The following is a 27,937-nucleotide window of genomic DNA, read 5'->3' as shown; positions in this document are numbered from 1 at the left end:
ACTGATATTATGAATTGTTATGTTGATGCTGATTGGGCAGGTAATATTGTTGACAGAAAGTCAACTACTGGGTTTGTTATTGAATTATTTGGTAATCTAATTTACTGGAAATCCAAAAAGCAAAATTGTGTGACAAAATCTTCCACTTTTGCTGAATATATTGCTCTCTCTGAGGCTGTGACAGAAATTAATTTCTTAAAAAATGTTGTGAATGATGTTTTTGCTGATACAACTCACCCCATTAAAATTTATGAAGATAATTCAGGAGCTTTGGCCATTGCTAACTATGGGAACTTCACTAAAATGTCAAAACACAAAGAAGTTCAATATCATTATGTTCACAAAAATGTTCAAAATGGAGTAATTGAAATTGTAAAGATTGATTCAGAATCAAATATTGCAAATATTTTTACTAAGTCTTTAGGAAAGATTAAATTTCTGAAATTCAGAGATATATTTGAAATAAATTTTGTATACTGTTTATTTAAGTGATGTTTATTTAAATATTTTTGCTTGAAATGAAATAGGTTTTGGTAATGTCCTTATGTAAACTAAATTGTGTTTTAACTTTGATTTTAACATTTAAGTTAATGAAAGAAACTTTTTTTAAAAATAATTTGTGTTAAGTGTTATTGTTTATATCTATGCTTAATTGTAAATGGTAAAGATAAAAAGGTTGCTTATATCTATGTTTATTTGTAATTAGTAAATATAAATGTAAGGAGGTGTGTTAGTTTGGTACATTTATAGTTACCATGTTGGCAACACCAAGTTCTCTCTCTGCATGTGAGCTATGGATGCCGTTGTAATGTTGTGCACGTGTTGTTAAGTTTCAATAAAAAAAGTGAAAAGATACGTTTCTTAATTTTCGACTTGCTTCTTCATATGATATCGATTTATTTAACTATCTTACCTTCTGCAGAACACCAAACAACTGTAACAGATACTTCCTGAAGAATGGGAACTCTCACCCCAAGAACTTTTAGATCATTAATTTTCAAAGTGGGGGGGGGGCGTGGCTCAGAAGGAAGGTGTGATGACATCTAAATGGGGCATGAGCTGTGACCTTCAAGAGGGAGAAGGCCATGACACTTAATAAACATGGTGGAGCTTTCCGTCTGATGTTATCATCGGAAAGTCATCTGGATTTTTAAATTTTTGTTGGAAATATAACTTTATCATGTTACTTAGTTAATTAAAACAGCTGAAAGAAAAGAGGCTTTATATACATTACTTTCACTATTTAGGCTTTTTAGAGATATTTTAATTAACTTTGTGCATAAATATAATTGAAAGAATTGAAGAACAAATGAACATTTTACAAAAATTTAAACTCTGAAAATTGCCACTGTCATGATAAATTGGGAAGGGGTTCTTAAGATAATAATTAATATTTTACCTAGGCTCAAGTATTAATTTATTCACGTTTCAGAGCAAAATATATAACCACCAACTTCTAAATCTCCAATGTTTGAAAATGAAATACTATATAAATTAGCTAATAAATGTGATAAAAAATATTTCATACAAGAAACATACCTAAATCTTACAACAAAAAAGGCCTTCCAACATTCATATTTGAAATGAGATAACCTAACAAACAACATACACTATTTTAAAATATTTAAAAAATTATTTTAAAATAGTGTATGTTGACATATTTAGTGTATGTGGCAATATTTTAAAAATCACATAAACTATGCAGTGTTTGAAAGTTACCAGAAAAAAGTAAGAGAACTACTATTTCCAATTAATAAAAAATCATTTAGTGTTTTTTAAATAGCAAGCTGTTAAAAGTACAATAATTAGTAGCAATGCTGATGATTTTTAACATCACTTCTTTCGATCATATGTAAATATATTTATATACACTTGTTTTATACAACAGCAGATTCTCACAGCCATTTTATTCATTTTTTCAAATCAATAACATTCCTTTGGGTACTTTCCCTTGGATACTGCGCAGAAATGATTTGATTAATATACACAATAGTAAGAACTACACATTTAAGTCTGCTCTTCATTAAATAGCACACAACAAAAAGTTTTTTCCCATTTATCTTGAATTTTATTGTTATCACAAGTATGTACAAAAATTAACAATGAAAACGGAATGTATTCAAATGTAATAATTAAAAAACATAACTTGCAACATTCGTATTCATACTAAGAGATATACTACAAATTCCAAGAGAAAAATTACAGAACTGCAATTTGCACTTAATGTAAAATTTAATGTTTTTTTAAATATTATATGATTAAAAATGCAATAATTATGGATTACAATATTTAGCAGTAATGCTGATGTTTCTTAGGACCATTTCTTTCAATCATGTGCAGATGTATATACATATTTTTAGCTTCGAAATTTTAGGATAATGGGATTTACGATTATCATTTATATGCTTTTTACTTCCTTGTACGAAGTAAAAAGGAAGTATTGTAATCGCAAAAAGTTTCAGGCAGCATATTTCAACGAAAATATCCATTTTGACCGCTATCGAATGCAATTTAACAATGTTTTTGCGTGATATCTGTATGTAAAGACAGAATAAAAGACTCATTTCCTCCAAAAAAATTACAAAAATGCTTTAAAATTAATTCTGAAGAGAATTTTTCGTGGCGTCTGTACGGATGTATGTGCATACGTACGTATCTCGCATAACTCAAAAACGAGTAGCCTCAGAACGTTGAAATTTTGTATATAGGACTGCTATAACATGTAGATGTGCACCTTGTATTTTGGTTGCAATTGGCCGCACCAAACATATATAAATACTATATTTATATATATATCCACTCTGTTACTCGGCACAGTGATCTCAGTTTCTTTACTCTTATATGTTTGTAAATTGTACCTTTTTTGCTTTAAAAATGATTGAATTATGTTGTTCTTATCTTCCGGTTAAGGTTTTCATGCCTTTCGTAATTCTGGAAGCAATATTTGTACAATTATCAACAATTTAAAAGCTGTTTAAGTGCGGTTAAGTTTTAAATAACATGGTGGACATATTTGTTTACATTTGAAACAGCAGAATAGTATATTTGTTACCAATCTAGAGAGACTAAGCTTTGCAACAACAAAAATAATGCCTTCACTTATTATTGCAAATTAAATCATGCTTAATCCTTTCTGGAATTTTTCGAGGAAATAAGTGTTTAAGATTTACTTAATTTTTAATAATTAGTAATTTAATTTTTAATAATTAGTAATTTTTAATACAGATATTTTGAGCTTTTATGTATTTTTGTCTTGTCGCGAAGTGAAAACTGAATTAATTGAATGAGAAATACTCAATCGTCTGTGAAAAACTGTTTCTTTTTTGTTTTGTTCGCTTAATTTCTTTTTTACATCGTTCTAGCTTCATTATAGCATTTGAAAAGAACATGTGGCAATGATTAGATAATTCTTTAAATGATATACATTTTGTGCATTCTGAGTTATAATATGAATGAAATATAATACAGTCAAAAGTCGTTAATCCGGACTCGTCGGGGCTTCGGCGATTCCGGATTATCGATTTTTCCGGATTATAGATCATCAGTTTAAATCTCGTAAGATGGCATGCAGAAATTCTAAAACTAAAAATATGAAACCGTAATTTATGAAATAAAGAATAATTATGATCTAAAGGGTATCAAAATTTGCAAAAAGAAAAAGCTTAATATTTATTTGTTTACTTTATTAAACATTTCTTTCAATGTTAGTTGTTTAAGTTTTGCTTCGTTTCATGTGATAATACTTTCTCTTTAATTCTATTAAACAGACATAATTTCTTGTTCAGTTACAAAGTTCCGCTGTTCAAGTCCTATAATTGCTGTGTCGAGAACACCCGACTAATTTGTCAATCGAAAGTTTTTCGTTTTCAATAACTTCTGTCACTTTTCTTCGCTATCGGAAGCGAATTATAATGACGAGGAACTTGTTTTAAATCATATCAAAGACGGAGCATATCGAGATGAAATACTACATTTGGTAAGGAATTATAAGCCAAATAAAATAAAAACATCTGTGCTGAAGATAAGAATAGTGCTGACAGATCAACTTCCAATTCATTACGTGCCCGCCACGGCGTTCCCCCCCCCGCCGAGCAGCGTGAAATTGATAAACAGATTTCGGATTTCAAAACATACTTTCGCTTTTGATCCTTTACATATTAACAAATATATATCGGAAATTCTATTTGATATAATCGAAAGTTTAAGCTTACTTTTATAAAATTGCTCTTATAGTCTGCAAAAAATAATAAGCCGGATCCAATTCGAAAATTAAAGCACAACACAATCATCAACATTAACTGAAATATATAATTAGATAATTTTAGCTTATACGTCCATTATACATGAAACGCGCACGCGAAAACGTATTCTGCACTTGCGCACGCTCATATGCGCAGTCGTAAAAGGTCTTACGCGTACGCGTAAACGCCTATGCGCATGTGTCAACGCGGCGCATGCGCAGAAAGTTTTTAGTTTGGAGGTCCGGATTATAGATCATTCCGAATTATGGGTGTCCGAATTAACGACTTTTGACTGTACTGTTAAGTGAACCTAGTGCCAGAGTGTCTCTATGTTAAACAAATAGAGTGAATTTTAAAGGATGCCTTTATTCTATTGTGGTTTATGCGCTGTCGGCGATGTAGATTTAATTAAATCCAATAAGTTTAAAAGAAATGCAAGAAACAAATGCGTATAATTTAATATTCCGTACAAGGAAGTCATGCAGTGTACACATCAGATTTTTATTATTTTTCATTGCCAGTCGTGTATGTTGTTTGTTAGGTTATTTCATTTCAAATATGAATGCTGGAAGGCTTTTTTGTTATAAGATTTAGGTATGTTTCTTGTATGAAATACTTTTTATCATATTTATTAGCTAATTTGTACAGTATTTCACTTACATACGCTGGGGATATAGAAGTTGATGTTATATATTTTGCTGTGAAACGGGAATAAATTAATACTTCAGCCTAAGTAAAATATTACTTATTGTCTTAAGAACTCCTTCCCAATTTATCATGACAGTCGCAATTTTCAATCAGCGTTCAAATTTTTGTAAAATGTTCGTTTGCTTTTCGGTTCCTTCAATTATATTTATGCACAAAGTTAATTAAAATATCTGTAAAAAACTTAGAAAGTGCGTATGTATATAAAGCCTCCTTTGTTTCAGCTATTTTGATTAACTAAGCAACATGATAAAGTTATATTTCCGACGAAAATTAAAAAATCCAGATGACTTTCCGACGATAACATTGGACGGAAAGCTCCGCCATGTTTATTAAATGTCATGGCCTTCTCCCTCTCGAAGGTCACGCATGAGCTGGGTGAGTAGTACAGTCAAAAGTCGTTAATTCGGACACCCATAATCCGGACCTCAAAGCTTCAAACTTTCTGCGCATGCGTCGCGTAAGGCCTTTATGGCTGAGAATATGCTTGTGCGCGTTGATAGTTCAATTCTACTATACGAAAACACTTATTGTCTTAAAACACTGAAAACATCTAAACAAAACTTTCTTAAATTAACAGCAGTCGCTGTTTTTGTAAATAAGTTGGCAGTATTTAATTTACTGGTGATAAATTCAAGGTCAAACACTCCATCATTTACTAGTCTTCTAACAAAGTGATATTTTACGTCTATGTGCTTGGTTCGGCGATTTTCTATTGGCGATCTAGAAAAATCAATGGCAGACTTGTTATCACAAAATAGTTTACACTCTCTTAAATTAAACTTTAAAATTTCATCTTGTAAGACATTTTTCGTCCACATTAATTCCTTCGCTGCTTCAGATAAGGCGATATACTCCGCTTGTTGATAAACTCACACATTTTTGTTTAACAGTTTTCCAGATTACCGGTACTTCATCTAAATATAATATAAATCCTCCCATGGACACGCGGTCATCTCTATTACTTGCATAATCAGCATCTGAATAACAATATAAATGTAGATGTGTAATCTTCAATAAGTTTAACTTATATAATTTAGTACTATTGAGATAACCAAGTAATTTCAACAATGCTTCACAATGCCTAATTCCAGGATTCTCCTGAAATTGTGATAAGATATTCACTGCATATGTAATATCAGGCCTTGTCCTGTTAGCTACAAAAACTAAACATCCTAACAGATTTCTAAAGGGTAACGTATGCATTTCCGCAACTTCTGCACTTGTAGATGGACAATCTAATTTTGTAAGAATAGTGCCCTTAGCTATGGGAAGTGAAGTTATTGGTATCTGGAAATGTTTAAATTTTTCAAAAATTTCTTCGATATATTTTTGCTGATGTATAAAAACCCCATTCTCTAAGAATTCAACTCCAAGTAACATTTTAGTTTTGCCTAATACTTTAAGATAAAAAAACTTACTCAGCTGTGAAATCACTTTATACTATATTGATCTTTACTAAAAATCACAATTCATCTACATATAACAAGAGAATTACATTTGAACCCTTATAAACACAATTACACCATTGTATTTTCTTAAAATGTAGGTTTTCTAAAGTACTTTCAAATTCACAAAACCATTCACGGCCGCTTTAATGTAGACCGTAAATGGCCTTGTGTAATAAACACACTTTATTTTTCTCTTCGATAAATCCCTCTGGTTGGGTCATATATATTTTCTCATTTAGGTTTGCATATAAATATGCGTTTACATCTAACTGACAATTAGTCCATCCATATAAACATACCAGTACAGTGAAAAATATTCTTATGATTGAAAAATTTACTACAGGACTGTAAACGTCATCAAAATCTTCACCTCTTTTTTGCTTGAATCCCTGTGCTACTAAGCGTGCTTTGTATCTAACCACTTGATTCTTTTCATTTCTTTTTAGCGTATCCATTTGTTTCCTATTATAGTTTTATTTTCTGGCTTTTCGACTAATTCCCAAACCTTTCTTTTCTTTATTGTGTCGATTTCTTCTTTCATTGCCTTATCCCATTCTTCGGCATTTACTGATTTTCGTGCTTCTTTAAAATTTTGTGGGATAACTATTTCTACGGAATTTGCCTCTTCAGACACAGAGCTAGTCTCCTGTTCTATGAAATTAACTTTCCCCGAGTATTCGTTTTTTCCACAAAAATCGAACTTATCTTTTTCATATTTAATATTTCTTGCCTCACAATACATTTCAATATCATTATAGGATCTAAAACGGGTGTCTGTTCCCTCTACATAATAATATATGTCTGTACGTGTTCCATCTGGCCTTTTAACTGCTTTTCTTTGCCAGTTTAAGTCTGATACTTCTTTCGGAGTAGATTTGTCATCTGATAACTTTATTTCATCTCTATAAATTTCCTGTTCTTCATCTGATTCTGCTAATAGCTCAGATTCCTCTAGTCTTTTAAATTTAGGTTTTGATTTCTGTTCCAGGATGCCAAATGCTGCATACAGTTTTTCATCGAACTTCACATTACAGGTTTCTATTAATTTGCGTTCTTCTGGCAGCCATATCCTATAACCCCTAGTTTCCTTCGCATATCCTACCATGATTCCTTCTTTGCACCTCATTTCTAATTTATTCCTAATCTGTTTTGGCACGCCAACATAGGCTTTACAACCAAATACCTTAAAATAAACAACACTGGGTTTTCTATTTAGGAACATTTCATAAGGGGTTCGGTTGCTTTTATGACATACTCTGTTCCACGCATGTACGAAACAGCCAAGAGCTTCTGGCCACCATTCTTTTCCCATTTTACCATCATTAAGCATAGCTTTAACTGCGTCTAATGCCGTTCGGTTAAAACGTTCACACACACCGTTCTCTTCTGGGGTGTACGCGTTCGTGCGTTTAACACTAATTCCATTTTCGGCTAAGTACCCTTCAAATTGCCTGTTACAGAATTCCCCACCATTATCGGTGCGTATACTTATTAATTTTCTATTCGTCAGTCTTTCCATTTGCCTATGATAATTCTTAAAGTTGTAGAATGATTCGTTTTTATTTTTCATACAACGCACTGTTACTAATCTACAATAGTCATCTACAATAGCAACAAAATATTTACTCCCACCCTTAGATGGAACTGGTAGTGGGCCACAAACGTCTAAATAAACCAACTGCAATGGTTTATCCGATCTCTTCGGAACAGATTTAAAAGTTATTCTACTAGATTTAGCAATAATACACGATTTACACCTCTCTATTGGTTTTTCAATTTCTGGTAACCGTTTCACGCTTTGATTCTTACTAGTTTTCTTAATATAATCAAAATTTACATGGCTAAATCTCCGATGCCATAGCATTGCATCGTCTACTTTCCAATTTCTGTACCGTAACCAGCTTCCCTTTTACCTGTTGCATATCTAAATGGTTTTACGTGATAAAGTCCGTCATATCGTTTAGCATAGCATAATCTATCCCAATTATTAAAGTATATCCCCATCTTCCCTTTTGAAATCACAAAATGAGCACCAGCCTTTTCTAACCTTGCTCGCGATAATAAATTTCTTCTTAGATTAGGATTATATAACACATTATCTAACTCAATCCAATTTATTCGATTGCCTACTTTTACTGCAAATTTGACAGTACCCTTTCCTAGTACTAAGTAAGTTTCCTAGTAAGAGCTAACACTGTAGCCTTTACATTTAAAATCTTTGATTGAAAGCAAACTAGCACAATGCTAACTGATAATCACACAAGAGAACAAGAACCAGAACATTCGCCGATACCGGCGTACATATATATTATACTCGGCCAACCCGCCGATCTTGACGTCATCGGCCAATCGGAGGCAACCACGTTAGCTTACTGCCGATCGACCTCCGATGAAAATTTGCATGTGGAAAACTAAAGCCAACAAAGACAACATTAAATATATTCAAAAATTCAAAACTATACAAATTACTATTTTAACTTCATGAACAATAACTTGTGTTTTCTTAAAATGCAAAATCTAAATTGCAGCACTTGCAAACCTTAGTCTACAATACATCTTTCAATTAAGACGGGAACGAAAAACAAATTTTGAAATGTCAAACATTCATTAAGCATTAATTCACCCATTGAAAGAGTCAAACATATATTATCAGAAAGTTCAATGACCTTAGAAACTGCTGATATGCAATCCCTGAAAGCACTAGTTAATGACCACTAATGTAAGCACTGAAATGATATATCCATTTGACTTGAAAACAAAATAAAACTTTTATTTATTTATTTATTTATTTTTTCAGATTTTGTAGATGAACTTTTTTTCTCTCGAATTTCTCTAAGCACATTTTTGTAATTTTGTGTACAAATGAAAAGGTACACATTAGTTCACAGAATTCGTGTTGATTCTTTTACAAAATGTAATGATTTATAAATGCAAGAAAAGACAAATACTTCAACCATAAATGAGGATGTAGGTGGTGGTGAGATGCATACTTGTGTAATTACAATTGGATACACCTGTTACGAAAATCTGACAGACTTTATTCCTGTACAAAGAAATCCTTTTGAAGCATATTCTGCCTCCTCCATCTGGTGAATCATCACACACTGAGTGAAATCTGAACCCATTTTTCATGACATTTTTATATCTTTTCTACATTTTACAGCAAATAAAATAGACGAACAGGCTGGTAAGTGATAAAAACTAAAAAGGAAGCAAACAGGTAGGAAAGTGTATGATGCATTCAAAAGAAAGCCTGACAGTCAAAACAATATGGTTTGCAGTGTTAGCTTCGATATCAAATTAATGTGACTAACCAAAGTGTACGCGCATTAGCAGTAATGGTATGGATTTATTTAGAAATGATGCAATTTATAGACATTTAAAGAGCATATAACCAAATTAAATTTGAGTGTTAAGGGACTACTGCAAATTACAGTCAGAACTTATACACACACACATACTTATACACATATACATGTATAAACAGAGAACTAAATACACACATATATACACATGTATATACAGTCAAAAGTCATTAATTCGGACCCATAATCCGGAATGATCTATAATCCGGACCTCAAAGCTAAAAACTTTCTGCGCATGCACCGCGTAGACACATGCCCATAGGCGTTTACGCGTGCACGTAAGACCGTTACGACTGTGCATATGCGTGTGCGCAAGCACAGAATACGTTTTCGTGTGCGCGTTTTATGTATAAGGGACGGTATAAGCTAAAATTATCTAGTTATCTATTTCAGTTAATGTTGATGATTGCGTTGTTCCTTAATCTTTGAATTGGATCCGGCTTATTATATTTTGCAGACTGTAAGAGCAATTTTATTAAAGTAAACTTGAACTTTCGATTATGTCAAATAGAATTTCCGATGCTGGAGCTCGCAAAGGATCTACAAAACGAAAGTATGTTTCGATGTCCATCAAAGAAAAAGTGGAATTGCTGCAAAAAATGGATAAAGACATGAAGAAGGTGACAGAGAGGTTAGTGAAAACGAAAAAAATTTCGATTGACAAGTTAATTGGTATTCTCGGCACAGCAATTACAGGACTTGAACAGCGGAACTTAGTAACTGAACAAGAAATTATGTCTGTTTATAGAATTAAAGAGAAAGTATTATCACATAAAACGAAGCAACTTAAACAACTTACATTGAAAGAAATGTTTAAAAAAGTAAACAGATAAATATTAAGCTTTTTTTTTTTTTTGTAAATTTTGATACCCTTTAGATCATAATTGTTCTTTATTTCATAAATTATGGTTTCATATTTTTAATTTTAGAATTTCTGCATGCCATCTTATGAGATTTAAACTGATGATCTATATAATCTGGAAAAATCGATAATCTGGAATCGCCGAAGTCCCGACGAGTCCGGATTAACGACTTTTGACTGTATAATATATATGTAGATACAACGCACACACATATACATACACATTTATTTTCAAGAAAAATATTGAACCAAAGGTACTAATTATGCTACCAAAAATTATGCAAACATTCAGAGTCAGTAAATAAGCCTATACATGCATGTCTGCAGAGCTGTGATTGTCAAAGGGATATCAGCAATCAAGTTTTTTTTTTTTCCCTATTTGTGTGCTCATATGTCTTCTAGACATTTGCAAGAGTTGAATACATTTTATAAAGCATCATAAATTGAGTAGCTACGGACATGGATGACAGAATGAGATAAAGAATTGTTGGTAAATTGGAGGCAGGCCAATCATAAGCGCAGGTAGCTATACAGCTCATGGTAACCCACAATGCCATCTGCAGTTTGTGGAAAGTTTACAGGACACTGAGTTCATACTGGGAAGATGGAACATGAGTTTCACTGTCTACAGTTGCCTCAAGGCTTCATGAGATAGGGCCATATGCCAGATGATCTGCTGTTTGCATCCCGTTCACTGCATTGCATTTAGCATGGTGCACCCAACATGCATCTTGGATCAGACTTCAATGGAATACCTTGCTTTCTACAAAGAACTGAGATTCAGCATAGACCACTGGTTCTCAACAGCAGTGGTAGTGCCCCCAGGAGGCAGTGGCAAGATGCTGAGAGGCATTGAACTTGTTTAGGGTGGCAAGGGCCAGTGAATATGTTTTTGGGTAGTAGGGGCAATGAGCATATTTTGGCATCCAGACTCAATTTAAAAAACTCCCCCAAAAATTTATTAAATCAATTATCCAGTTTACACCATTTGTACCAGCAATAAAATGAAATTAATGTGACCACTCTCCTCCCACAATTCTAAGAATGGTGAGACAGATCTGCATAAAATTCTTCCTGATGAACAAAATAAAGATTTGTCATTTTTCACCAATATCAGAGGCAAGTATCTGAAGGCACAGTCTGTCTAAAAAAATATAACGATAGTTTGATAGCCCCTTATAATCTCTTAAGTTTAATTGCTAAATCGAGGAAAGCTCATACCATGGGCAAAGAGTTGATATTGGTGGCTGTTTTACACCACCCAGCCACATTCAATGTTATAAAAAGTGTCCTGTTAAACAATGATACAGTGCAACGATGAATTGATGAGACGGCTGAAGATGTTGAAGCTTTGTTATGCATACTTTTGATACCCGTCGAATTTTCTCTTCAGGTTGACGAATCAACTTTACCAAGTACTAATTAGGCTTTACTGTTAGCGTATGTTCAGTTTGTGAAGGAAAATTATTCAAGAGATGCTTTTTGCAAAAACCTTGATTACAGATAGTAAAGGTGAATTTATTTTAAATACTGTCAAAAATTATTTTAAAGAGAAAAATATTCCTCTTGTGAACATTATGTCTGTTGCCACTGATGGAGATACTGAAATGGTGGGTCATCATTGTGGGTTCCTCACCCTTTTGAAGAATGAGGTACCAAGTACTTTAGCGGTTCACTGCGAGATTCATAGAGAGCATTTAGTTGCAAAAAATTTCAGGGATCAGTTATTGCAATATGCTATCTCTACTGTGAATAAAATTTGCAGTAATGCTCTTGACGATCAATTATTCGGGCAGCTATGTAAGGACAATGAAGAAAAATTCAATCACTTGCTTCTACACACCGAGGTTCGTTGGCTCTGCAAAGGCACCTGCCTCAATAGGTTCTGTAACCTTTTTGAAATTGTACTGGAGTTCCTTGAAAAGAAAAATGTAACTCTGAACAACAAATTGCTACATTTCAAGATTGGCACTGCTTATCTGATGGATTTATTCACAAAATTTACTGGAATTAAACTGCAGCTTCAAGAACTCAATTTGATCACAACAAAATCTGTTACTTTTTGCCTTCCTAAAAAAACGCACTTTGTGGAAGCAGAATTTTAGTCGCAATGAGTGCAGCCAGTTTCCAATCTTGTCAGATCTGCATAAGAGCAATGAAATCCAATTCAATGAAACCCAAGTTTGCTGTCAACACCTCTAGTCTTTGCGCAATGACTTTCCTGAGCATTTTGTGGACTCCCTGAAAGTCACTCAATGGGTCATGAGCCCTTTTATGAGTATTGAGACAGCAGAGGTTCAACTTCCCGAGGAACTGGTTGAAATTTCAACTAATGAAATTTTGAAAGCCATCTTCCAGAATGATGATCATCTCACAGAATTTTGGCTTCAAAATAACACCAGTTTGCTTCTACCCAACATTGTGGACTATCAACAAAAGAAACTTTAAATTGCTTTTTTTTTCCTCCTACCATGTAAGGCAAGGAATCGGTGCTGACTGATCTAATTACAAAATAGAGAGGTTGACTCCATAATATTGAATCAAATGTTGAGAAACTGGCTCTGAACCATCAAGCACAAACATCCCACTGATCATACTTGATTTTTTCATCAGGGTTTGTACATAGTTTTTCATACCGAAACTAAGTGCTTTTAAGGACCTATCAGCAAATGGAACTGAATAATTCAATTAAAGATATCATCTATGCCTGAACTTCACTTTTGTAATACCATTCTAAGAATAAAACAGATCCGTAAGAGGATGTATTATATTGCACATAATTTAATAAATTAATTATAAAAGAAATTTGACAATAACATCAATTTTGTAAAGGTTATCAAATAACAAATATTTTACACTTATAATAGTTGAACATATTTTAAAGAAGATTAGTGACAGTTTATTTAAGTTTCAGAAACCATTAGCGATATGTTGCTTTTTTTCTTTTGTGTCTCATCTTGTCATGCGCTTATTCAGTATTTAATAAATAGTAATAATTCAGCATAATATATTTAATAAATTGATAGTATTATTATTTAATAAATAGTGGGCAGATTTTAATCAAACGGCATATGTTAAATGAGAAGTAAAATCATAACCAGCATGATCTGTAACAGAAGACTGGCTGTGCCACAGCTGCTACATACTTAGTGAGAGACCTGCTGATCAGAACAGATGTGAATGCCTGATGTTGGCATTGGTGGGAAGTTTTGAAAGTTAGTTAGGCTTTGCCTGTCTGACACAGTTAGTGTCGTAGCATTGTCTAGAGTTTCTAGTATTGTAACCCAGTTAATATATTTTAAGGAATAAATTTTACATTAATTTGTACATTTTTGTACTGCATCTTAAGATGGCAGTAAGGATTAATGAAAGACAATAACTCGCTTTAACATGGAGAGATAACTTTAAGGGTGAGCAATTAGTTACAAATACTTAAATTACGTAGCTAGATACCATTAGACATTATAGATTTACATGGTCACTATTAAATTTTTTTTAAATAATTGTTAAAAAAGTATTATTAAAATAATATTTAACTGTTTAAAACACATGTAGTTGATTCTTAAACAATATTAGGTTATACAATTAAAGTTACAAAACATTTATGTTTTTGTAAACAAAACAGACTACATAATTTTTTTCTTCTCTTTTAAGCATCTTTTTTAGCAATAATAAATTTGTTTCAATACACAAACCAAAAAGTTACAAAACATTTATGTTTTGAAAACACAACACACTACATAATATTTATGCATCTTTTTAACTGATACATATAAATTTTCATCTCTTTAAGCATCATTTTTTAGCAATAATAAATTTCTTTCAATATGCAAACCAATGTTCCCACTAGTTTCTACTTCATCTCCTAACTTGTCAATGTCTTGACAATAAACCTATGAGGTTTCACTTGATCTGGTTAGTTAAGTTGTCCAAAACAGACGTGAAGGAAATTATCACCATGTCTGAAATTAACTACAAACTAGGATAAAGGTTTAAATAGACCTCATTATTTGAAAAGAACTTAGAAAATAAAAGCACATTATTATGCTAACAAAATCAGCCACAGTTCATGGTTATGTAACTTAAAGGGAAAAGTTAAATCCAAATTTAAAATATGAATCAAAGACTACTCAATTTATAAGTTGGTTCAGTAACTCTATTGTAGTAATATAAATTCAAATGTCAGCAGTGATAATGCAAAGCCGAATAATTACAATTTATCAGAGCTGAAGAACTAATGGAGCATGCAAGCGGAGGCCAGAAACACACTCTGTCTTACAATCCAAAAACCTCAGTTTAAATAACATCTAATCAATTTGCATTCTGGTGAGGAACTGGAAAGGAGAAGTTATAGCAAAGGCTGAAAATAGAAAGAACTAGTTAATTTACATAATATCTGTACATATCTTTGAACAATAATTTTCTTTCTCTTTATGTATTCAGTTTCTTTCCTCAATATATTTCTTCATTTTAGAATTTTTGGATTTAATTTAAGATTTATGTTATTCTAAAAACTATATGTATTTAGAACATATAGAAGCTGCTAACTTTATTTCTTCAGCAGCATGAACTTTAAGAATAAAAATGAAATGATATACAATCAGGGCCGGTTACAGAACCAGTGTGACAGAATTTTTAGAAAGTGATGCACAGAGCAACAAAATCTAGAAATGGCAAAATTTTTAGAATTTAAGGCAGACACTGAGAGCAGAATTTAGGGAGGCACTAGGCAGCAAAACTTAGGACCCACAGAGATTACATCAGGTGGAAAAAAGCCTAATGCTCACTGGAAGCAGAATTTAGGGAGGCACTAAGCAGCAGCACTTAGAACCCACAGAGATTACATCAGGCATTTTCCAATCTGATTTTCAATTTCTTTATTAATAGAAAAATCCTTTTGTATAGATGCTTGTCCAAGTGATAAGATTAGAAGCATTTTTTTTTATATATTTCTCATGTTTGTATTTAGTTTAAAGAAGAGAAATAAATGGAAACATGTTAAGCGAAAGATTTCTAGTATCAGTAATAAAACAATCAAATATTTCCAAATTTTATTGTTTTTCCAAAAATTCTCCAAAAAGTGAGAAATTTGTCAAAATTTTCTTGTAAAATACATCTATTATGTGTTAGTACCATGAAGACATTTTTCATTATGTCACACTTTTCTGGAATCTTCTAGAATTGTAGGCCTATAAATCTTGCCTTCAAATCCTTCTCAACTTCACAAGGTGAAATTTCTAAAATCTGAAAGAAAATTTACCCCTGCCAATTCTGTAACAACAGAAAGCCAGAAATATTTAAAATAAATGAGAGAAAAAAGTGTAAAATGAATTTTATAGAGAAAACTGATGCATATTCTGAGAAATTTGTATCATCTGAGAGAATTACAGGGGGAAAATGCTAACCATGAAAAAATACAAAAAGAAAAAAAAGGAAGTCATTTAAAAACAGTTACATAGCTATTTTGCATTTGCTAAGAATTGTTTCATAAATTGAGCTTAACAGCATTTATTTCTAGTGTTTATTTTCGGATTGTAATAGCAAAAATGGAAAGTAAAATGGAAAATTACAAGTCACCAAAATGGAAAGTAATGTCATTTTATGATATGACAAGGAAAATTAAAAATTTTAATATTGTTTCCAAAATAATTTTAATATATTAATTACTATTATTTTAGTGAAATTTATCAATGTTATAATGTGTTAAAAAATCAACAAAAAATTCTCAAATCTCCAAATTAAAAGATTTTGTACAGAAATTTATCATAAAATCGCCAACATGTTGATTAGGTTGCCAAATTTAAAGCCATTTAACCCTTAGACAGGGTTTATAGCCACATTTTAGTTACAAAAATAAGCACCTATAAGCACTTTTCAAGCACATTTTAAGAAAAAAAATAAGCACCTCTCTAATTTCATATATACACAACTGCATAACCTTAAAATAAAAATGAGATTTAACTGTAATTCAAAATCTGAGAAATTCAGTATTTAAAGAGAGAATCAACATTACTCAACCATGGGAAACAATTACAATTATTTTTAATTGCAAATAACAGTTCAATTTATAGAACTAGTTTACAGTGAGAGGGGGTGGGGAAGATCCTATGCAAAACTAAACTATATTACAAGATTTAACGATGAAATATCAGTTTAAGGAAAATTAATAGTAATAAACTGTATTTATTATATTCATACAAAGTACTTTACAGCATAAAAAAGGAACAAGAAAATGAATCACTGGCAGAGATACTGATTCTCAGCACACCTCAGTTGGTTGATGATTACCTGGAAAGTAAGGATAGGGACACTCTTGGGAGGGCAATTTCATCTACCCATCTTCAAGAACCACTCTGGTGTTGAAAATTCCTTACTGCAGTCCTTACTGAGTTAGAACCACTACCATAGGAATTTCTCAAACTGCCTTCTGTCCCATATGCCGTCATACTGCATGATCTGTCTGGTTATGAGAGAGTACCATACCCCATATTACAGTCATTTTCAGTTCTATATCACAACATGGATTTTGGATATTCCAGAACTATGAGCTTCACTGATAATCATGCGAAAATAAAATGACTTTTGAATGGTATATCTCTTGCATGGTTATATATATTCATACCAAATTTCATGAAACTTTGTCGACTAGTTTTTCAGAAATTTAACATAATGTGCATATTCTTTTGATTTTTAATATGGGTATATATATATATATATATAAAGCAATCAGTTTCCTTTGTAATCTCCAATGTCCTTAAATTCAGGCTTTTCAACTAGCTTCAGTTCCAGTTTTAATCAAGGATTTAAGATTTCATCTACCTTCCTTGTCACATTTTCTTTGAATAACTAAAGGCAATTAATGACTACAACATGTTACACAAACACAACTAGCAACAGTTCATTGTAAAATTTATCTAAAATGATTTTAATTGAATAAAATTGTCAATGAATAAATAAGGTTTATTACTTCAGAATCAAAATTCTGTACTTACTTGTTGCAAACACAAACGGCATTTGTTGTACGTCTCTGAAATTATTAAAATCACCAATTTTGCCGCTTGAACATTTCTTTTGAATTCAGACTGACTGCATTGCAAGCTATCATCCCCTGAAAATTTTTCCATAATATGAAAACAATTTTGTTGACAACAAATTTCACACACACACACACATACAAAAAAAAAAAAAAAAAAAAAAAAAAAAAAATTCATAATATTAAATTATTATTCTTTCTCTTTGCATGCAGATTTAGATTCTATTAATGAAACTACACATAGAGAGGAAATCAGAACCATGAAATTTGTAATTAACATAATTTTATATACACTAACTGCAAACAAATTAATGCACCATAATTATAAACTGCATTTAATACCTGAATTATAATGGGATCACAAGAGCTAACACTGAGCACAGTTGATAGTTTGCAGGTTATTTTAGATTCCATGAAAAATTATTAAAGCCTACTGTTGATCAAAAACATATTTGATTAACATATTTTATGTGCTCTATGTATGATATGCTGCAGTCCTTTAATAAAATGATTGGCAATAAAAGTGTCAAGATAGAAAAATCATACAAAAACTAAAATTCATCTATGTTTTTCCTCAGAAGTATTTACTGATATTATAACTTCAGTTATTTGTCAATGCACAACACAAAAAGCACATTTAATATGTATTATAAATATTAAAAATCAAACTAGAAAAATTCTAGATAGTCAAGGATCATAAGAAAAACTAACCTTATTTATAGTGCTAAACCAATAAAGATCTGAACTTCGGAGGGACAAAAATAATTTTTTCAGCAACAAATTTATTTTCTTCAGGAAATTCCAATTTAAAATAATAAAGTTAAACCTAATCCATCAGCGCCTTTGTAAAATAGTAAGAAAATGCATGTATTTTTGCATAAAAATGGGAAAATATGCAAAACACACATTAGGATTATTTGGAATACAGAAAAACTCATGAATACTATCTGCCTATAGGATGGATGTCTTTATGAAGGACTTCATAAGGAAAACTGACTTAATATTCATAAGCAAAACCACCTCAAACTCCCATTCACTGGGATTTGAATCCATGTCAATTTACTGGTGTTCAGCAGTCTAACCACTCCCCATTGGTCAGCAGTTTATAAAGTATGGAGAATCGCTTAGCTAAGTAACATCTGGCTAGTATTAATCATGCTAATCAGGTGAGCTTGTATTATTTTCAGTTTACTAAATGAATATACATGAACTAGTTTTAAGGCTTGGAAGTGGCTTGGTTTAGAGAATTAGGAAGGATAATCTATGTGTAGAGATATAAAATATTTTATAGAGTTGAAAGGAATAACACAAAAGGTTTGACTGCAATATACAGCTGTATTTGAAGAGTGACTTGAAGATGAAACTGGATGAAAGAAAGCACACATTTTATCAGCAATTATGTGCACTGACATCTCAGCCCAACAGATCTTAGTACAGATTTCATTCTGAACTTGACCATATGAGCTGCTAACATGAGGTTTATCATCTTTAGGAAAGAAATATTTTTCTTCCTGCATTTACGTTTGAATCACATATAAACCATTTTTCACTTGCAGAATTGCAATTTATCATAAAAGTGCAATACTGGTATTCAGTTGTCCTAAATGTTTGATTTTACGTTTAATGATAGTTTACAAATGTCATAACATCCCCATTCTGCCTTTTAATGTTTAGCATGTTGACCACCATGCGAGTTTAAGAAAATCTCCCTTAGGCCACAAGTGTCAAACACATGTATCAGTTGTTTATTGAATCATATAGCAGTGAAGATCAGACCTGTTGTGAGACTTTGAAATTCGAAAAAAATTCGAAAAGTAGTGATGAGGAACAGTCAAGGTTTTTCAGAAAAATAATTATAAACAAAATTACATCTTCAGATTCTGATTAGAATAAAAATGCAGTGATAATAAATGTAATGCAGATACTACTGATCATATTTTACAAGAACTGGCTGTTTAAGAAGAAAAAAAGTTGATACCAAAGAAAGCAGAATTCAGTTTAGTGAATGGAATGAATTTAGCTATCAGCAACAATAATTTTCATTTCTTTCTTTCAACAATTATTTTTTCAAATATCTACTTCACCTCGTAAGAACTCAAAGAACAGTCATCCAAATGCAGATGATGCGGCCTAATCAGAATTTTTGCCGTCACCCGAATACGGGTGATGCGGCAGTCAAAGTATTAATAAAAAAGTGAAAGAAATAACTAACAGCAAATTTCCACAACCCATTGTATTTTTACCCAGAGGCTTTATTTTGAATTTAAAAAAATCTAGAATGAAAAAAAATTTTAAATGAAAGATATTTTGGTATTTCTACAAAACATTTTCCAGTGACGACATTGCAATTCAAGAATAATTCAAGGATAAATTTCTATTTTGCTCTTCTGTTTATGAATAAAATTTATCAAAAATATGATAACATATCAATTTTAGACAAAGTATGTTTAAAAAATTATAACAGCACACATATATTGATTTTTCTACACATTAGTGTGTTTAACCCCTTCGCGCCGACTGTCACATCTACGTGCCAGCAATGAACACACTCACTTCCCGGCCGACACGCAAGCGTGCCAGAGCGTTTTCCCGTTCAGCCCTGACTGTCATGTATTTGTGCCAGTGTCCTGGAACGTTTTAAAAACTATAATTTCTGCCACAAGATGGCATTGTATGTCCACATGGTTTCAGATACATGCACATTTAGACTTTCTACTTGAAATGAGAGAAGCATGACTCACATACACGTGTTTTTGATTATGTAAACAAAAGGGAAAATAAATGTTTACGAATGGCGTGATTTGACGTCTCTTTAAATTCGCATGTGGTAGTTGTTTATTGTAAGTAGAGAAGTTTTATTTTCGCTAAAGAGTTGGGTATTTCGGTTTGCAGTTCAGTTTTTAGAAAATAATTAGATCTTATTAGACGTGAATTCTTTCTGTTTTTACCGTTGCAATATCGAAGCATCGAAAATGTTTAACAGAGCATGAAATAGCAGAAATGATGCAAAATATTTCAGATATTGATTCTACATATATCACACTAAGATCAGCAGAATCATTAAATCCGCTCAGATTAACTGAAAGACATTTTCCAAAACTTTGTTTGGAAGAAACTGATAAGAAAATGAGACGACAATGCTTCGTTTGTTCACATTCCCGGAAAAATCCTCCAAAACTGCAAATGAGTTATTAAGAGTGCAAGGAATGTAACGTAGGACTGTGTGTAGATCCCCGTTTACAAATTTTTCATACGAAACGAGAATTTTAAGTAATATATTTAGTTTTCAGATGTATAATGTTAAAAGTCATAAAATGGTGAGTAATGAAAATAAAATGTGTAAAATATGCATTTAAACAAGAAATAAGGTAATTAAAGTACATATAAAATATCTATAAAGCATAAGCCATTTAAATACTCTATAGAGCATTATTAAACAATGCTTTTATACTTCGGAAATTTCATGGATTTAGTCTTAATGGCAAAAAAGCCCCCGGCCCTAAACAGACGCTCGCGTAAGACACTGCCGGCCTCCGCGATAAGCATGCGTTTGCGCTACCCGGCGCAAAGGGTTTAAAAAAGCAAATTTAGAAGTAAAAATCTGACAAGAAGGGATATTATTATTTTATGAGGAAAAAAGGATATTTCAATAACTGATTTCAGGAAGTCGGTTTCCTGTTGAGAACTGAAAATACATATAGAAGCGACAATTTCAAAATGTACGTCATAAGAGTTACACTTATCACTATATATACTTGGTGGACATTAAGCTTAACATGTTCATGTGTGTTCAGTGCTAATGTCTTAACTTAATTGTGTAACTTTAATTACATTCATGTCCAAAATTATCTTTACATGTATGAAATAGATTTCTCAAATCAGAACTGTAATTTTATAAATTTGTGTGGAATGATACAGAAACTCAGAATTTTAATTCTATGAATTTGTGTGGAATGATACAGAAACTCAAAACTTTAATTCTATGAATTTATGTGGAATGATACAATAACACATAAATAAAAGGAAAAGTTTTAAAGAGCACTGCATATGATATAAAACTGTAGCATGAAACAGAAATGGTAATAATGCATTACAAGGAAAGTTTAAAACATAGGAATAATTCAAAAATAAATTAGGGCATATGAATTTAATAAGGAACATGATCTCCTGCTGGTAATAAAATTGTTAACCACAGTTTAGGAAATTAAGTTCAATTCTTCCATCAATGTGGTCTTCAAGCCATTTATATCTCTTGAAGAAAGATGTCAGCATGCAATTTCTTTTCCAAAGTAGTCTCATAAGTTCCTTACTGGGTTCAGATCAGGAGATTTTGCTGGCCATAGTATTCACTCAATGTCTTAACTTTCAGTGAATTCGTTAATAAGCTTCGTTCGAAGAGGATGAGCATTATCATTTATAAATAAAAGTCAGACCAAAAGACTCCTTAGCAAAATTTTCATAACGTTCCAAGACCTCATTCTAATATCTCTGGCTGGTCATCGATCCGCTGTTGAAACTACGTAGAGGCAGACTTCCATTGGTCATTATTCCTCCCCATGTAAGAAATTTGCATTACCAAAATGGGTATGTGCCACGATGTTCAAAGGAAGATTTTGCATGCCTGACTCTCTCCTGATGTGAACAACTTTAGATCAGATGTTAAACAAAACCTTGACTCATCAGCAAAGAGAACATGGGACCACTGGTGTTCATTTCCGTTCGTTGCACCAATTAAAGTAATCCCTCTTTTGCGGTTTATCTCAATTATTCATTTACTCCTAGATATTGATCCTGAGAAGATATTATTATTCATTTACGACCTTACAAGAGTTCTGATATTGTTTACATACCAAAACTGCCAGTCTTGAAATATTCTCACATCTTACTATTTCAATGATTATCTGCCCTGCTTCTAAATTGGCCAATGATTCAACACTTCACAGATTCTTCCAAATGATACTTTGGAGCCATAACAAACCTTTTTGAGTTTTTACACACTGAAATTAAATGCTGTATTTCAGAAATTCACTCAGATATTCACTTTGCACAAACTCTTGATTCATTGTCAGATGACAACACACTTTGATTTGTATATCAAAAGTACGATTTTATTTTTATATCAAATGGTTTCCATTTGATCACTTTTGACTAGATAATGCTAATTAAGACACAATAACACGCCGAATAAATACTAATTCAGAAGTCAAACAACAAAAATCAGCGTTATATTTACAAAATTTTCACAGGACTAGTTTCGATGGTTTTACCGAACCACCATCTTCAGCTGCAAAACCACAAATGAACAAGACAGGAAATAATGATTAGATAAGATAAGAAAGCCTGGACAAGAATAAGCAAGTGGCGCCATCTGTTGGTAAAACCAGAACTAAAACATAATTTCTTTAAAGGCCGAAGGCAAATTTGGATTGGAATTGGGATCGTTAACTAGAACAGAAAGATTTTTATGAATGTGAAATGCCTCTAGAAAATCCAGTTCTCCAATGGAAGATGTTTTTTGAATAATTTTGGCAGCAGAAAAACTGAAAGTGTGGTTTTCGGACCAACAATGTTGAGCAACAGAAGACTTCTGTGTTTCCTTTTTTCTAACATATGCCTCATGTTCCTTGACGCGAAATTTTAAGGCTCTCTTAGTTTGGCCAATATAAATTAAACCACACTGGCAAGGAATCCTATAAATACCCCAGGAATTCATATCCGGAATGGGGTCCTTGAGTATGGAAGTCGGAATTTTATTGATGGGAGAATAAACAACCCGAAAGTTAAATTTCTGCAAAATATGTGCAACTTTATAGCTAACTGATGGAAAGAAGGGAATGACAACAGAATTTTTATAATCTCCTAAAACAAGATTGTGCCTTTTAGTGTGTTGAGATGAGAATTTTTTAACTGCTTGATTAATAATGTTGGGTGGAAAGCCCCTGTCAATAGCTATTGCTTTTAAATACTTTAGTTCTTCATCAAGGGCTAGTTTGGAGGAGCAAACTTGAAGAGCACGGAAAACATAGGAATAAAATGAAGCTAACTTTTGTTTAGTCGGATGACATGATTTAAACTGTGGTGGAAGGCAAACAGATGAAGGTTTACGGTAAACCGTAGTACTGAAGTTGGATGTGTTACGTGTGACCAGAATGTCGAGAAACGGAAGAGAATTGCAAGTCTCAAGTTCAAAAGTGAACTGAATAGCAGGATCAATAGAATTCATTGTTGAAAGAACTTTATTTAAATCATCTTTATTACCTTCAAACAGAGTAAAAGTATCGTCTACATAGCGGAACCATGCCAGGAAGTTTAAAGTTTCAAACAATTTTGATTCATAATAATGCATGTAGATATCAGCCAGGATGGGACTGAGGGGGCTTCCCATGGCTAATCCCTCAGTTTGCTTGTAATATTTATTTTGGAAAACAAAATGTGTTTGTTTCAAACAGAGTTGAGTGAGAGAAATTAGCTCATCAGTTTCGATGCAAGAGAAATGAAATTCGCGAAGTCTGGTTTCTAGACATCTTAATGCACCCTCCACTGGGACATTGGTGAATAATTAGATTTTCAACTCTATTAGACAATAACATTTACACCATAAAAAATTCAATAGAGTTAGTAAAAAAAGTTAAAAACATTTCTCCTAGTAATTTACTCATGGTTTCTTTTGATGTAAAATCATTATTCACCAATGTCCCAGTGGAGGGTGCATTAAGATGTCCAGAAACCAGACTTCGCGAATTTCATTTCTCTTGCATCGAAATTGATGAGCTAATTTCTCTCACTCAACTCTGTTTGAAACAAACACATTTTGTTTTCCAAAATAAATATTACAAGCAAACTGAGGGATTAGCCATGGGAAGCCCCCTCAGTCCCATCCTGGCTGATATCTACATGCATTATTATGAATCAAAATTGTTTGAAACTTTAAACTTCCTGGCATGGTTCCGCTATGTAGACGATACTTTTACTCTGTTTGAAGGTAATAAAGATGATTTAAATAAAGTTCTTTCAACAATGAATTCTATTGATCCTGCTATTCAGTTCACTTTTGAACTTGAGACTTGCAATTCTCTTCCGTTTCTCGACATTCTGGTCACACGTAACACATCCAACTTCAGTACTACGGTTTACTGTAAACCTTCATCGGTTTGCCTTCCACCACACTTTAAATCATGTCATCCGACTAAACAAAAGTTAGCTTCATTTTATTCCTATGTTTTCCGTGCTCTTCAAGTTTGCTCCTCCAAACTAGCCCTTGATGAAGAACTAAAGTATTTAAAAGCAATAGCTATTGACAGGGGCTTTCCACCCAACATTATTAATCAAGCAGTTAAAAAATTCTCATCTCAACACACTAAAAGGCACAATCTTGTTTTAGGAGATTATAAAAATTCTGTTGTCATTCCCTTCTTTCCATCAGTTAGCTATAAAGTTGCACATATTTTGCAGAAATTTAACTTTCGGGTTGTTTATTCTCCCATCAATAAAATTCAGACTTCCATACTCAAGGACCCCATTCCGGATATGAATTCCTGGGGTATTTATAGGATTCCTTGCCAGTGTGGTTTAATTTACATTGGCCAAACTAAGAGAGCCTTAAAATTTCGCGTCAAGGAACATGAGGCATATGTTAGAAAAAAGGAAACACAGAAGTCTTCTGTTGCTCAACATTGTTGGTCCGAAAACCACACTTTCAGTTTTTCTGCTGCCAAAATTATTCAAAAAACATCTTCCATTGGAGAACTGGATTTTCTAGAGGCATTTCACATTCATAAAAATCTTTCTGTTCTAGTTAACGATCCCAATTCCAATCCAAATTTGCCTTCGGCCTTTAAAGAAAGTATGTTTTAGTTCTGGTTTTACCAACAGATGGCGCCACTTGCTTATTCTTGTCCAGGCTTTCTTATCTTATCTAATCATTATTTCCTGTCTTGTTCATTTGCGGTTTTGCAGCTCAAGATGGTGGTTCGGTAAAACCATCGAAACTAGTCCTGTGAAAATTTTGTAAATATAACGCTGATTTTTGTTGTTTGACTTCTGAATTAGTAGATAATGCTAATTAGGCTTACTTTTTACACATTCTCTGCAAAAATAGATTCTATTGATTAGATATGTCATGGAACATCATTATTTTTGTATATGTCAATTTGGACATCAGTGTATTTTATACGAACTTAAATGGTTTTCAGAAATGAAGCTTATTAGTAAAATACTTTATATATGGTTATTGTCAACAGCTTTCTGTTTATCACATCAGTTCTACCTCACACCAGGCCAACGCAATGGGAATAGTGTATCCACATATGTATGCTCTTTGCAATAAAAAATAATATTTTAAAATTGTAAGGAAATAAACATCTTACAAAAGTACACAGGTAAAAAACAAGAGGCTGATAATGAATAATATTATACTAAATCAATACTGCAGTACAATGGGGGACATGGAGAAAATTTTCCAGCAACACCTAATAAAAACCCAGTACTTAATTTTGATCCCCATCTCTACTTTACATCTGATTTAGCTATCAAACCACTCTGAAATATATTTAAACCTAACAGTAAAATCACAAAATATAATCTCACTTCGCTTTCATGTGAAGTATGAAATAATAACAATTTAACACATAAAGCATAAAAAGTAGCATTATTGTTTAAATGAAAGATATTAAAAAGGAATACATTAAAAGTAATAAAATTGTATGAATACTTAAGTGATTTTTATATGTATTTTATGAGAAAAACCTTCTATATTCAGAAATGCTATTTTTGGGGGAAATTAACTTTTCTCATCAAATATGACATACAAATTTATTAAAAGAATTAACATTTTAGCTTATTAAAATATAAACAATCACAAAACAAAGACAGAAAAAAACCTTGCATTGTTTTAAAAATTGGGGAAAAAAATCAAACGGAACTTTTTCTAACTTTGATCTTGAGCATATTTTGGTAAAACACCTTTAGACAACAATGAAAGCCTACTGTAATTCTTTTAAACATTTCACACATCAAAATACTCAAATTATTCTACAAAGTAAAATTTGATTCATCATACTTAATCTCCTCAAATGTGCAAAAAACAATAATTTTTCACCATTAAAAATTATGTTAATGCATTTTGTTCAATACATATTTCTTGCAAGTGGTTGTATATCCTTTACACTAAATATAACCTGATTCAATCACTATTTGGGAGTATCTTGATACTTTTTGGAGTACCTATATACCTTTTTTGATACCTTTTCGAAGTATCATCATAAACTGTTACAGGTTTCTGCAATGGTCAGCTACGTCAAAAAACAGAGTTAACTATTTTTTAAGCATACAGAGATTAATAGGAGAGTTTTGTGTACCACAAATAATACCCATATTTTAAAGGTTTTATTCACTAGAACTTAAAATACTTTTTTTAACCTCAATAAAAATAAAACAGGGAAGAAAATAATGCATACCGCCACAATCAGATTTGAAATTACATATAGAATTCTGTCTTGAAATATTTAAGTTTTCATTACTAAATGACTTGATATGCGAATATGATTCCATAACTGGAGAATATTCAGATTGCTGGCTATCATCAAAGCTACCATATGATTCTGTAATATCAGTTGAAGACCAAACATTATACCCTTCTTCTTTTAATATGTTAACCAATTTCTCAACCTTTAAAAAGAAGAAAAATGAGAAAATTATAAAACAAAGCATAAAAACTTTGAAACAAATGATACATTTAAAAATATTTAATAGCAACCAAAAAATGGTCAATTTTTAAGAACACAATTCAAAATTTCATAATTTAATTTATATTTCAATTTACTGATCAAAATAGCGTTATCTACAACAACAACAAACTAAATTTCATACAAAGGCACTACCCAATGGCAATAGTTGCTGCAAAAGAACACCAGAATATAAATGAAATTTGACCGAAAAGAACTGTCGCTATGGAGAACAAGAAATCAAATAAAATATAATACAGCATAAAACACCAAAGTAAAAATATATACATACCCAGCTAGCATTTGTAATACAATTCAAATTAATAAGAAAAACAGATGAATTAGCATGCAAACATTTGTTCATGGAAAATTAAATACATGAATAGATACTGAAAAAAAAAAAACTAATAAATACAGCTACAATCAAATAGAGGATTTAACACCAAAGGCAGCAATAACTAATTTTTTATTTTCATGCTGAGTTTTTCTCTTAGGCTCGGTAGGTTTTATTCCCATGTGTCCTAACACACTAAATGATCCATAATACCAAATTTTTGT

General features: G+C 32.0%; 1 protein-coding gene across 4 annotated transcripts in view; it reads right to left on the bottom strand.

The window, feature by feature from the left end:
• The window catches only part of LOC118185112 (uncharacterized), a 254,232-nt gene that overhangs the window by 88,110 nt on the left and 138,185 nt on the right, over positions 1–27,937 (bottom strand). For all 4 annotated transcript variants that reach the window (XM_085809298.1, XM_085809300.1, XM_085809301.1 and 1 more), the window contains 2 exons: positions 27,113–27,323; positions 17,617–17,732 (listed from right to left, as the gene is read on the bottom strand). In XM_085809298.1, the coding sequence (XP_085665424.1) occupies positions 17,617–17,732; positions 27,113–27,323 (327 nt within the window). The remainder of the gene's footprint in view (positions 1–17,616; positions 17,733–27,112; positions 27,324–27,937) is intronic.

The sequence above is a fragment of the Stegodyphus dumicola genome, chromosome X2, assembly GCF_044657685.1.
Source record: "Stegodyphus dumicola isolate Sdum_Otavi_A_Nest chromosome X2, ASM4465768v1".
Classification (NCBI taxonomy): Eukaryota; Metazoa; Arthropoda; class Arachnida; order Araneae; family Eresidae; genus Stegodyphus; species Stegodyphus dumicola.
Note: the sequence above shows the minus strand (reverse complement) of the source record. Positions and strands in the feature narration are given on the sequence as shown.